This window comes from Ziziphus jujuba, chromosome 6 (genome assembly GCF_031755915.1).
Source record: "Ziziphus jujuba cultivar Dongzao chromosome 6, ASM3175591v1".
Taxonomy (NCBI): Eukaryota; Viridiplantae; Streptophyta; class Magnoliopsida; order Rosales; family Rhamnaceae; genus Ziziphus; species Ziziphus jujuba.
Genome location: NC_083384.1, coordinates 30,575,124 through 30,589,802, shown reverse-complemented (window position 1 = coordinate 30,589,802; position 14,679 = coordinate 30,575,124). Strand labels below are relative to the sequence as shown.

Genomic DNA, 14,679 nt, shown 5'->3' with positions numbered 1-14,679 from the left:
GCTATCCACCTTTCATATATAATTTGGTCCATTTTTATAAAGAGTTTTTTAAATTTTTTAGTTTAAGGATGACGTTAATTAGGTAATAAACCAAAAACTCTGGTGTGTTGTGCAACTAATCTGATATTTGAAATCTTATGGGAAGTCAATCAACGAAAGTTAAAAATCTTATGAAAAATGATTAGATGAGAGGAAAGTAAGGTCCGAGCTACCTTTTTTTTCACCCCACCGCGCCGACCCCCCCCCCCCCCCCCCCCAATCTCCGCCAGCTTGTGGAGCCTTTAATAGCTGGACAAGCACTTTGATATTCACAGACACATGCATATGGGCATTGGCTGCTTACTGTTTTAAGTCCTATGTCCCTTTGGTAAACATTTCTGGAATCTACTTTATAAAGTTTTCTCCATATTTAGCTCTGTATCTACACCAGGAAGCTTTAATTTGTAAACATGGCTTCTTCTTCTTCTACTCTTTCTTTACTGAGGGGAGAGAGAGAGAGAGAGAGAGAGTATCTACATTATAAAGTTCTCCATATTGAACTCTGTATCTACACCACTCTTCACTAAGGAAGCTTTAATTTGTAAACATGGCTTCTTCTTCTTCTTCTTCTTCTTCTCTTTCTTCGGCAATCTCTCCTCAACAAAAGCATGAGATTCAAGAAAAATATGATGTGTTTCTCAGTTTCAGAGGTGAAGACACCCGCGATAAATTTGTTAGCCATCTTTATGCTGCTTTATCTGCAACGCATATCTCAACTTTCATGGATGATAATGAACTTCAGGGCGGTGATGAAATTCGACCCAAACTTAGCCAAGCTATCCAGAATTCGAAAATTGGGATCATCATTTTCTCAAAAAATTATGCTTCATCTACATGGTGTCTGAATGAACTGGTGGAAATTCTTGAATGCAAGAAAAGAAATAAGCTGAGTTTCGTCATTCCAATCTTTTATGAGATAGATCCATCGGATGTACGAAAACAGAAGAGGAGTTATGAAGCTGCATTTGGTGAACTCGAAGAACGTTTTAAAGATAGAATGGAGAAGCTGCCTCAATGGAGGGCTGCATTGACAGAAACGTCTAATCTAACTGGATTGAATTCGAAGAAATCCAGGTAATTAATTTATTATTACTACCAGTAAGTAGTGTGAAATATATGTATGTATATATATATATATTATTTAATTTTATTAGTTAGATTTTATCTAATGTATTTATTCTTTAAATATATAGAAAAATTAAAAAAAAAAATAATGTTTAGGAGCTAACGGAAAATAAGGTGAGGAGCCAAAACATTTTTAGCAATTGAATTTTGTGTAGGGCTTAACTATTGATATATTGCGTATTTTCATCAAAATAGCAATGAAAAAAAGGTAAGTAATTTAGTGTTCTTTTTGGTAATTATGGTCAGTGAGAAAGTTTTTGCAAAAGATAAGAGTAGACTTTCTTGAGAAGCTTAAATTTGACTTTTCTAAATTTGTTTAAAAAACTAGTTTTTTTTTTTCAACAAGTAATTGATAACTATAGCCACATACCTCTTTTTTTTTTTTTTTTTTTCAAAGATTACTTTTAGATTTCAAGTGAAACTTTTTGAATAATAAAAAGTTATACTAAACATAAAGCTGAAATCATAACGTTCTTGTGTTTAAGTTCTGTTTACCAACAAAAATATGAAAAACGTTATCATTAGGTATATTTTACCACATGATCGATTCAAAATATTAATTCATAAATTTTAGTTTAAAACAATAAGACAACAAACTGATATAATAATAATGAAAAAAATCAATAAATAATATTTTCTCTTATTTTAACTGATAACAACTGCAATAAATATAGGATTTAAAAATTGAATAAATCAAGTGGCGTAATAAAATTTAGCTATTTTTGCTTTTATATTGAGACTTGGTGAGAACTATTTTTCTTACAATTGTATTTTCTTCATTTTTCTAGGGGTGAGAGTGAGTTTGTTCAAAAAATCGTCGAAAATATTCTAGAAAAACTGCTACAATGTCAATCATCAGATGAAAAATATTTCAAGGGACTCATTGGAATTGAAGAAAAAATAAAGAAAATTGAATCCCTATTATCCATTGGCTCAAAAGATATCCGCTTTATTGGTATTTGCGGCATGGGGGGTATCGGTAAGACTACCCTTGCTAAAGTTGTGTTTGAAAAATTATTAAATTCTCAATCATTTGACCGTTGCTGTTTCCTTAAAGATGTAAGAAAAATACTTAAAGGATCCGGCGGATTAGATCATCTGACAAAGGATGTTATATCTCGTTTATTGAATGAGAAAACTGTTCGAGAGATGGATACCCCCTTTGAAGCTTTACCTCCTACTATTTTTCAGAGACTTCGACGTGTAAAGGCACTTATTGTTTTAGATGATGTGGATAGCTCAACCCAATTAGAATCTTTTTATGATGGATGTTGTGTACTTGCTCCTGGAAGCAGAATCATTGTTACAACTAGAGACGAGCAAGTGCTTAAGACAGTAACCGATAGTATTCACAAGGTTGAGAGGTTAAATGACATTGAATCTCTTGAGCTCTTCCGATTGCGTGCTTTTCGTGAAAACTCTCCAACTGTTGATTATGAAATGGTGTTAGAGACAATAAGATATGCTCATGGGAACCCACTAGCCCTTAAGGTCTTGGGCTCTTCCCTCTGCCGTAGACCTAAAGATGAATGGGAAAGTGTATTGAAGAAGCTGAAAAAGAATCAAGCTTTGGAAATTAAAGAAGTGTTGAAAATAAGTTACGACGGGCTGGATAATGGAAGCAAGGATATGTTTCTGGATATTGCTTTCTTATTTAATTCATCTTTTACAAGAGACCATGCAAAAAGTATCTTAGGTGACGCTGTGGAAATGGAAATAAGTCTTCTCATTGAGAAGTGTTTAATTGAAGATGATGAAGGTAACGAGCTACGCATGCATGATTTGCTGCGCCAAATGGGTCGAGAAATTGTACGTGATGAAGATAAAGAACCTGGTAGTCGCAGTAGGTTGTGCGATGCTGTGGAAGTTTGTGATGTATTGGAAAATTGTACGGTAAATATAAATGCGTTATTGATGTCTTCTAAAAGTGATAGAATTCTTCTTACAAAACCATTTCAAACAAGCAAAATTTGGTCCATATACCAACAAGTTCTGAATAAATTTCCCTTTATTGTATCCTATTTATAATACTAACGTTTATCTTAAATGCCAGGGAACCGCAGCAGTTGGGGTCATATCATTGGACATGTTTGAAATTGAAAAAAATGTGATAGTGCATCCTGGAGCCTTCTCAAACATGCGCAACCTACGACTTCTCAGAGTTTATTATGGTCATCATTATATTGCCAGAAATGAGGGGATCCACAAGTTCAAATTGTCCATTCCTCGAGCTCTTCACTCTGATCTTTCTACTAAGTTAAGGTTTTTACAATGGGACTCATACCCTTTGAAATCATTGCCATCAAACTTTATTCCTGAGAATCTTGTTGGACTTGTACTTCGTGGCAGCCATGTTGAAAAGCTTTGGAATAATCCTAAAGCTGTGGTATGCTTAATTTAGTTATGTGGTATGCTTAATTTAGTTATATTGACTTAGCTGTTATTGTGCATGCATATATGAAGTAATTAACCAGCTTTTCTCCTAATCTTGTTTTACAGTCTCTTCCGGTGTTAAGAAGGATGGATCTTAAGTTTTCTAAGTTCCTTACTCAAGTACCAGATTTGACACAGGATCCTAATCTGGAAACGATAAATCTTGAAGGCTGTACAAGCTTGGTTCAGTTTTGTTCATCACTTCAAAATCTTGAGAAGCTCACTTATCTAAAATTGAATGGTTGCTCCAAACTCAGAGATGTTGAAGGTATGTTCAAGAGACCAGAGAAATTATCTGAAAGTTGGATCCAAAAGTTTATAAGCAATGTATGGCCCTACCCATCTCAGGCTCACATTTCTCAAAAGTTTGCACCCAATTTAAGATGCTTACTTTTACGTGAGACAGCTATAGAAAAGGTTCCCCCATCAATTGTGTGTCTGTCGGGTCTTGTTGAATTAGATTTGGGGTTCTGCAAAAGACTTAAAAGTCTTCCAACAAGCATTTGTCATTTGAATTCTCTTGAACAACTAGATCTAAGAGGTTGTGAGAAACTGAAAACTTTGCCAGAAATCTTGAAGCCTATGGGACGGTTAAAACGACTTTATTTAAGTGAGAGTGGGATTAAAGAGTTGCCAGAGTCGATTGAAAATATAGTATCCCTTAAAATTTTACGTATGGATGAATGCCAGGACCTTGAGTTTCTCCCCAGCAGTCTAGGTAAATTAAGGAACCTTAGCCTGATGTCGCTCAACTACTGTTCAAAAGTTCAAGAATTGCTTCCCATTTCACCATCTTTGAAAAACTTGTATGTGAATTATTGCTATAGATTGAAATCTTTGCCAGAGATTCCACCTCAATTTTTAAGATCTTTGCCAACGATTCCATCTCCACATTTTGGTTTCTGTGAACATGGCTGCACAGCATGGTCTGATTACTTTACATTTTACGGTTGTGGAAAATTGGATCAGAACACACGCAACATGCTTGCTGATCAGGCACTATTTCATATTCTGTCTCGTCTGAAATTTGGATCCTCTGTATGTATATCTATTTCTCTTCCTTTGCTGAGATGGTTTTTAATTTTTAAGCAAGTTGATTAATTTCCCGTTCATGAAACAGGCCGGTGGTTGTCGTTCAGATTACTTTTGCTATCTAGGAGATGAAATTCCAGAGTGGTTCGACCATCAAACTTGTGGGACTTCAATCAGTAACATTGTGTCTCCTCCAGATTGGAATGATCCCAAATTCTTGTCTTTCGCTTTCTGCATTGTTCTTCATCAGAATAAACTTGGCTTGTTTCAAGATTTTGACATCGTATGGAAATTCGGTTCCCAAACCATCTGTATTGATTGTGATTTTCCATATCTTTGTGCCGACAAATTTAAGGATAGGGAGGTCAGTTCAGATCACGTGTTCATGGTGCATGTAACAAAATCGGCTTTGCAACAACGAATATATGAACTAAAATATGGTTTCACTGGCCTCTCTTTTCGTGTTCCAATGCATGAAGTAAATTGGCCAAATACGTGTTGCACTGACGTCTCGTTCCGTGCCTATTGGAGGTTTCCAAATGAATCTGCCGAGATTAAGAAGTTTGGGGTTCGGTTTATATACAGACAAGACTTAGAGAGGTTATATGAAAAAACTGAAAGAAAGAACAAGAGACGCTTCAATGAATGTTGTGATTCAAGTGGAAGTGAAGCTGTTGATTCTCTTGAGGAAGAAGATGATGATAAAGCACATTGTCGTATATACAGAACTTTGGGAGGGTATATAAGGTAAATCGCATTCACACTGTTATTTTTTTTTTTTTTTTTTTGTGGGACAAATTAATTTGTAGGAGTTAATACACTCTGTTTTAGCATTTTGTAGAACTTTGGTGGTATTAATATATAAACTAATAAGTTTAAAAATTGAAAGGTAATCTCCTAAAGAAAATGTTGTCTTTTGTTCAAAATGTTACACACATAGGGAAATTAAATTATTTGGCATGAAAAGTATTTTGAGGATTTTTCATGTACGTGTTTTGTGGTTCATTAGCTAGACACACACAAACATATATGTGTATATATATATATATGTGGTGGTTAAGTTTTATTCAAGAAATTTACTATCCCAATATTAAAAAGACATGTGGCAAAGGCTTTAGTTATTGAGCTAAGCGTGAAAAGGAATTTCTTGTATGATATACGGCTCACCTTTCTTAGTGAGAGAGGAACGGAGAGAAAACACGAGAGAGAGAGAGAGAGAGAGAGAGAGAGAGAGAGAGAGAGAGAGAGAGAGAGAGAGAGAGAGAGAGAGAGAGAGAGAGAGAGAGAGAGAGAGTTTTCTGTATTTTTCGGGGTGATTTCGATGAAAACTCATGGTCTATGTGTGTGGGTTTGATATGGTAAGAAGAAGACAGGGAGGGCTTGTGTTCAGGGGCCGGCTTCAGGCACAGGAATGGCCTTTGCCTAGGCCTCCATTTTATTGGGGCCTCCAACAAATAATTCCACATATATAATACATACATGTATTTAATAATAGAATATAATTATTAGTTTATATAATAAATTTTTTCTTATCCTGCTCACTTTTTTTTTTTTTTTTCATTCACTCATCTTCTATATATATTTAATCTTACTATCTAACTTATATAATTTGTAAATTTGATCCAATTGGCTCTAAAATAAAAGGTAAGTTCGTAAATTATTATTTATTTTAATGAATTTATATTGTTCATTTTTATAGTAATTTTAATTTTTTTTTGTTTCCTATGAATTCATTATTTTAATTATTTACTAATTGATTTTACTGTTTATAAAAAACTAGACTTTGTACTTCTTTAGTTTATGTCTTCATTTTTTTCTTTATATTTTAATTCAATTAAATTGATAAGATTTATTTTGAGAACTAAAAATCTAAAAGAAAAGATAAATTCATAAATAAAAATAGCATTTGAGATATTAAAGTTAAAAAAAAAAATTAGATTCTTTTCAAATGCATGGATTTATTATTTTTTGGTAGTATAGTTTCATTGGAAAAAAGTTTCTCAAAATTGGAATTAATAAAGGCTTATTTATGTTCAACTATATCTCAAGAAGATTAAACAATTTAGCAATTTTATTAATTGAGAAAAATTGATTATCAAATATTGAATATAAAAATTTAATTAACAACTTTGCATTTAAAAAAGTCAAAAAAAATATAGATTTTATATCAAAAAATCTATTTTATTAAAAATAACATTTAACTAACGCCCCAAATATTGTTTTTTTTTGTCTAGGGCCTTAAAAATTGTTGAGATCGCCTAACTTGTGTTTGTAATCTAGAATTATCTTGTAATAGCTTGTTTTCATAGTGGATTGTTGACACGTTATCTGAACTGGATGTGAGTTCTCATCTTGAGAGCTGAACCAGTCTAAAAATCTGTGTCTCTATTTTAGTATATGTTCCAGTATTTTGTTTGTTGAGTTAGATTTGCTGGTATATTAGTTTCTCGTTTAGTTTCGCAGTATCTATACGTGAGAAACAAGTAAATTATGGTATTTTCTGTCACAGTATATATTGGTGAATTTTCTTTATCACCATTTGGAATGTTTTATTGGTTTCAGGTATTGAAGAATATGTGTGTGAGCTGTGCAGACACCACGGCTCGTAGCTTCAAATGAATGGTTCTGGTTCTGGCATTAGTCTATAAAATACATGAAGTGGGAAGTCTTGGTTCTTGATTTTAATTACAATATTGGCATGCCCATTTTAACTTTAAGCAGTGTATCTGTCCGTAGTCACTTATATGTACGAACATTCACAAGTATTTTCTCTATAAAGTTTGTACTCATTTAAGTTAATATGCTTTGACAGTGAATTAAATCTAAGAAATGACACTTTTATATAGATAGTGTGAAATTGGATAGGTGAGCTTGAGACTTATCCTACAGGCTTTTAAACTTCCATTGATTTTCATTTTTTCTTACATATACTTGAATTACTCAGTTATTGTGAAGATTATGAAGCCAGTTAACTGTTATTGTGAAGTTGTTGCTCTGACCTATGAGGAAGAAGAAAATCCTTGGACTAATTCCAAGACAATCGAGCATTTTTTTGATCGCTTAGGTAAATCAAATTAAGGAGTTTCTTTTCTTTACAAATTAATTTGGTTAATTTATGTGGTTCTATCATTATCTACAAAAATTCATGAACTGCAAGATATTGGCATTCGATGGTCGATTTTTCTTTTTGGGTTAATTTATGTGGTTCTATCATTATCTAAAAAAATTCATGAACTGCAAGATATTGGCATTCGATGGTTGATTTTTCTTTTTGGCACTTTGGTTTTTAAATTTCAATCTTTTTTACACTTTGGAATACTCTGTTTCTTGAAGAGCCTAAGGGATTCAATTTGGTGGGAAAATATGAGAGTGTTTAGTGAGCTTATACAAATAGTATTATCACTTCCTTTCTACTAATTGAGGGCACTCCATGATACTCTGCCTCCCTAAATCTCTCCTAAAGAATATATTTATATATCTTTTTTATCATTTTCAATAAATTTTGTTGATGTTAGCTTTCAGTCCATTCTAACAACAACTCAAACACGAGTCCTTGTCAATTTAGTGCCTCAGGTTGGGACAAATCGATTTTCTTTCAACTAGAGTATTGTAGAAGTTCACAATAGAACTTGATTTTCTTATTATACATATAGAGAGGTCCATTCTTGGACCATCAAATACTTATATATGCACGATTTTTTTTTTTTGAAAATAAAATATGTAAATATATGTATATATATATATATATATAAATATGCTTGAGTTAAAAACATATTTATACGTATATATATATAATTATGCTTGAGTTAAAAACATATTATCTGATCTTCTTATAGATAATCTAGTGATCCTGGCTAATGGACAAGATATATATAGTCAAAGTCTTTGGTTCTTGCATGAAAAGGACGTGTTTGTGCAAAGGTTTCTAATTCTTAATTAATTAATAGTCCTTGAGCCAGATGTGTCTGGTTCTTAAGTTAATTAATTGAAACTCTATACTTCATTCGTCATCATTTTAAAAAGCAATGTAAATTTACAGGAAACAGCCTAGCAGTTGCATTTTTTTCCAGTGTCAGATCATGCATCAAATGGAGAAGAGAAAAAAAAAAAAAAAAAAGGAAAAAAAAAAAAAGCAGCAAAAAACAAAATGACGGTATAACCCTCCAACTGCCAAATTTATAATTCAGGTAGATAAACACAAGCCACAATAAATATTAAAAAAAAAAAAAGAAAGAAAAAAAAGATAAAAACACCCACAACCCACATCAAAATTATTAACTGAAAAAAAAAATATATATATATATATATATTTCCTGCTAACATCATAGATATTACGGGATGTTTGATAAAAAGTAAAATATTTAAGGAAACTGATTCCCAAGGAATCAGTTTTTTGGAATTCAGTTTTCTGAGAATGAGTTTTCTTAAGATTCTTTTTATAGTGTTTGGTTAATTACAGAAAAAAATAGAAGCTACAACTAATTAAATAAATTTATACATTAAAATTAAATGATAAAATTACATTTAAAAAATATGTAAAATCAGTTTCGTAAAAAATTTTAAAATGACACATCTTTAGTAGGATCCATTTTTTCTCTTAGTTTTGCACATTATGAGATTTATTTTTCACTAGAGCTCACAAATTCCTTCTCTTAAAAATTATCCAAACAATTTCACGTTTTTAGAAAATTTTATATTTTTACTAGCTTTGTCACTACCTAAATACACCATTAGACTAAAGGCGATGTGGTGGGACGTTATTATGTGATGGGACCATTCAATAAAAGGAAAACTCGAATCACAATTATTCTACTACCTTCAATGGTATATAATAAAACTAATGCATAAACAATTACCGGAAACGAATACATTTTTTTATTTGTACCGAAGAATTGACATGCCTATGACAGATGACTTAGGGAAGGGCAACTTGTACAAAAAGAAAATGACTTTTTTTTTTTTTAAACCAAAACCTGAAAAGTGAAAAAGAAAAAGTATATATAGTTTGCAACTGTTAAATCACGCGCGGAAAAACCAAAAAAATAAAAATAAATAAAGTCTGTCTTGTGTGTTCATACATTTTCTTTATATATATATATATATATTTATTCATTTATATTTTTTTTTTCCAAATCAAAACAAGGTAATTAAACTCATCTTAATGATAGCTAGGTATTGTTATTTGTCTCTTTTGTTAGCTAGCTTACATAGTTTGATTCTTTTTTGTTTTTTTTTTTTTTTAAAAAGAGTTTTTATACTTTTGGAGTTTAATGATGATTTCATATGGCAAATCAAAAACTTGTTGCATAACTAATTAACCTTGTCTTTGAACCCTTATGGACTTAAAATTAACCAAAGTTAAGAATCTTATGAAAATGATGAGGTGAGAGGAAAAGTTAAGTCTGAGGAGCCCTTAATAGACATTTCAGCAACCAAAAAAAAAAAAAAAAGAAAAAGGGAAGACCTTTTATGTAGTCTTGTTGTCAATATTGATCATTACTTATCTACCGTTCTTCACTAAGGAAGCTTTAATTTGCAGAATTTTTTTTTTTTTTTTTTATCACTCTGTAAACTTGGTTTTCTCTTCTCTTTCTTCTTGACTAAGGTCATAGATTTTCTTCGATATAAAACTCACCAATTTCTGTTATATATCTCCACCCTTTAGCATTGTGGATTTGCGGGTTATATATAGTAAGCATATATGGCTTCTTCTTCTCTTTCTTCAGCAATCTCTACTGAAGAATAGCATGAGATTCAAGAAAAGTTCGATGTGTTTCTGAGTTTCAGAGGTGAAGACGCCCGCAATCAATTTGCTAGCTATCTCTATGCTGCTTTATCTGCAAAGCATACCTCAACTTTCATGGATGTTCATCAACTTGAGAGGCGCGATGAAATTTCATCCATACTCCAAAAAACAATTGAGGAGTCTAAGATTTGCGTAATAATTTTCTCAGAAAATTTTGCTTCATCCAAGTGGTGTTTGAATGATCTTATGCATATTCTTGAATGCAAGAAATGAAATGAGATGGGTATTGTTATGCCAATCTTTTATCGCATAGAACCATGTGTTGTGCGAAAACAGAAGGGCGGTTATGGTGTTTCAATGGAGGGCTGCTTTAATAGAAGCATCAAATCTATGTGGCTTGTACTCAGAGCATTTCAGGTGATGATCACTCTCTCTCTTTCTGTGTATATATATATATATATATCCTAATAAATTCCTTCTCAAGTGAATAAAAGACGATGAAAGCACAATGAAATAAAAGAATATAATAATAATAATAATTAAAATTGGCCAAAATAACACTGCTTTCATATTAATTGGTAAGAAGAAGCACAACAAAAATCGTGTACTCGATCTTTTTGATCATGTGCCTAACTCTTTATTGTAACGCTTGTCGTACTTATCTAATGACTGAATTATTTTCAATTTTTTATGGGCCCGAGGTCAAGTTAGTTCAAAGGATTGTCGAAGATATTTCATTGAAATTGGCAAAATATCTCTCAAATGAGCACGTCATTGGAATTGGAGAAAGTTTTAAAGAAATTGAATCATTATCATCCATTGACACAGCAGATGTTCGCATTGTAGATATTTGGGACATGGGAGGTATTGGTATGACCACCCTTGCTAGTGTTGTATATCAAAGATTATCATATTCTCATTTTGAGGGTAGTTTCTCTATAAAGAAGGGAAGGGAAGGATATAGGAATGGTCATTTGATAAAAAGAGGATTGGGATCAATTCTATATTATTATGCCTAGGAAACCCAAACTCAATTTTTTTTATGTTACTGCTTGTAGAGAAAATTTGATGGTGAAACCAGTTAGTTTGAAGTTGTTGGTAAAGTTGTTGCCTCCAACCACTCTGAGGAGGAAGAAAATCCCAAGACTAATTCAAAGAAATATCACTCAAACGTATATATTCTGTGATTGCTTAGGTACAACTATTTAAACTCATTTGTTTTCTTCCCAAATTAATTTGTACAAGTTAAATATACTCTGTTTACGACATGCATTTTGTTGTATTTTAACTATGCTAATCTATAAATTATGTTTATAAATTAGAAGCCAATTTCTAAAGGAAAGTTAGTTTTATTCTGTTTGAAATGAAACATACAGAAAAAGAAGGGGAGAAAACAAAATTATTATTTGTTACAAAAAGTAATTTCATGGATATTTCAATGAACATATTAATGAATTCTGTTTATCCACAATTTGGTGTGTCTAAGGCTCAGGCTATGAGGAAACTATGTAAGCTATGGAGCCTGCATGACAACCCTTAGTTTCGAATGAATGGTGTGGTATTCTCTCTTTCTCTTGTCTTTTTCCTGATCTTGGCATTGGAATACTCCGTTTGGGTGATATCAAAGATTCGCTGTGCTTATTAATATCATTAGCATCAACAAGCACCCAAGAATGACATGTGGGTCAGCTTCGAACTGTTTTCTCTTCTAATTTTGTTCCTTCAACAGGTTCATCAAATATCATTCTACATGAGCAGTACTATTATTGAGTTGATACGTTAACAGCACTGTAACATGAAGTTAAAACATTGGGAGCCTTAGATTTTTCTTCCTTAAATATGCACAGCTTTTCACTTTGACTGCTTTTGTTAATGATTGTGAAGTTTCCTCAATACCGAATTTTTTTTTTCCCCTTTCTTTTTGAGTTAAATGGATTTTTATATTTAGTGAACAAGCTTTATGGGTTAATGGTCAAGTTTTTGTTATGTGTCAATTAGAAGTGTAATATGCTCCATAGCACTGGCAGTAGTGGTGCAGTGTTTAAGGCTGTGTGTCCTGAAGAAATTAAGCTGTATTTATTCCAATATCTTTTTTTTACTAATAGTACTCAACAAGCATGCATTTTACTAGTACTGTGCTTCAACAAAGCTTTTGATGTAGTGAACTTAAATGGTCCTGTCTTTGTTTGCAGAGAAAATTAAATAAAATAAAGAATATAATACCTATGAATGTGATTCTGAGTTTTTAATGATGCATTTTATGGCCAATTACATCTTTATATCCAGTTGAACATTCTTAACTACTTTCTGAGTCTAATACTATGTTAGTGCATTTGAAAGGCTTTTCTAACTCTGTTTCTCCAAAAATATTGTGTAAAAAAATTTGAAAGGCGTTCTTAATTATTTTTTTTTCTTTATTAGTGTGGCATTGGATTGATACCGTATTTGTTTTACTTTTGTGATGTTAGTAGGAATATCTTTAACTACAAAGAGCCACTTTAAGTTTACTTGCTGCGAAAGTTAAAAAATATTAAAAAATATAGATTACCTTTAAATATGAGTAGGCATTGTTTATGGTGCGTTTAATTGGTTCCTACATCTTTATTGCTTTATGCGCAGTTGAACATCATTAACTTATCTGAGTGTAATAGGCATTTGACAAGCTTTTTTAATTTGGTTTCTGGAGTTGCCAAGTAAAACAAAATTTATTATTGTTCAATACATAATGGCCATGGTGGATGATTTTTGTGTTTTGAATTGCTTGCCATAACAAATAAAGTTCCAGTTACTAGGTAACTGGTAGAATAAAGTTCTCATTTCTAAGAAAAGTTTTTGAAAGAATTTCCATTGCTTGGGAAATGTAGTAAGGTCTCATTTGGTCTTTTATTATTCTAAAAATATCTTAAGTTTTATTGTGAAGTTTGGTTTAAATCCAATTGTTGCTTAATGTTCCTATATTATCATGCACTAATATCGTTAGTATCAAGAAACACCTAAGTATGGCTTGTACAGGCAGCTAGCAGAGCATTGCAACATGTAACTAAACACTTGGGAGTCTCAGATTTTTCTTTCTAAACACTTGGGAGTCTCAGATTTTTCTTTCTGAAATATGGTGGCGGACTGTATATATTAACTCATTTTACTTTGACTGGTTTTGCTAATGATTGTGAAATTGCTTAATATGGATTTATTTTATTCTCCTTTTTAGGGAATGGATTGTAATACATCAAGCAAGTTTTATGGGTTCATTGTCAAATTTTGGTTATTTTTCAAATTAAAAGTACAAGCACTCTGCTCCATAGAACTGATAGTGGTGCATATTGCTTGTATATAGCTGAAGAAGTTTAGCTGCATCAGCATCTGTTATGCATGTTCATATATAAGTTGATTCACTACTAGCTTGCATTGTTTCCTTTTAGTAGTGCTGGGCTCCAACAAAGCTATTGTTGTAGTTAATTTATATGGTTCTGGCTTTTTTTCTGTAAGACTACATGAACTGTAAAGTCTTTGACAATTGACATGTTCTTGATGTTAATTACAATATTGGCATGTCCATTTTAACTTTAAGCAATGTTTCCTCTGTAGTCACTAAAATTTATGAACACTCCTAAGTATTTTCTCTAAAAAGTTTGTACTGATTTCAACTAATATGCTTGACAGTGAGAGTCAAATAACAAAAATGACACTTTTTAGATATATGCAGTGTGGGTCTATATATGTGGGCTTGGAAGATAGTCAATCGGCTTTTAAACTTCCATTGATCTTTCAGATTGTGGGATACTTAATTTATCCCATGTGTTCCTTCTTTTTTTCTTTCATACGTCAGAAGTACTCAGTTGATGAGAAGATTATGAAAACAGTTAATGTGAAGTTGTTGCTCCGATGTACGAGGAAGAAGAAAATCTTAAGACTAATAAAAAGTTTGTCTAGCACATTTTTTGACTGCTTAGGTAAGTCAGTTTAATTGTTTCATTGCAAAATTGATTTGTAGAGGTTAATATACTCTACAACATTCTATGCAGTTAATATTATCAGTTTACAACATTCATTTCATAGTATTGTCATTGTATTTATTTATCTACTATTTTTACAAATGATAGGGAAATTTCTACAGGAAGAGTTTATTTTCTTTTGTTTGAACTTATTCGTTGGGAGAAGTATTTTGATAGATTTTTCATGTATATTGGTGAATTTGTTGATCCACAATTTGACGTGTCTTTTTACTTTCAGGTTATGAAGAATCCTTATGTGAGCCATGCAGACACTAGCTTCGGATGGATGGTGTGGTACCTTGGAAAAATTTT

The 14,679-nt window shown here is 32.0% G+C and overlaps 1 protein-coding gene across 1 annotated transcript; it reads left to right on the top strand.

Moving 5' to 3' along the window:
• The first annotated feature begins 458 nt into the window (after positions 1–458).
• On the top strand, positions 459–5,380 carry LOC125419054 (TMV resistance protein N-like). Its single transcript, XM_060817982.1, has 5 exons — positions 459–1,113; positions 1,953–3,057; positions 3,218–3,550; positions 3,664–4,635; positions 4,718–5,380. Exons 1-5 carry the CDS (start codon positions 587–589, stop codon positions 5,378–5,380), a joined length of 3,600 nt encoding a protein of 1,199 aa, XP_060673965.1. The 5' UTR covers positions 459–586.
• The last annotated feature ends 9,299 nt before the right edge of the window (positions 5,381–14,679 follow it).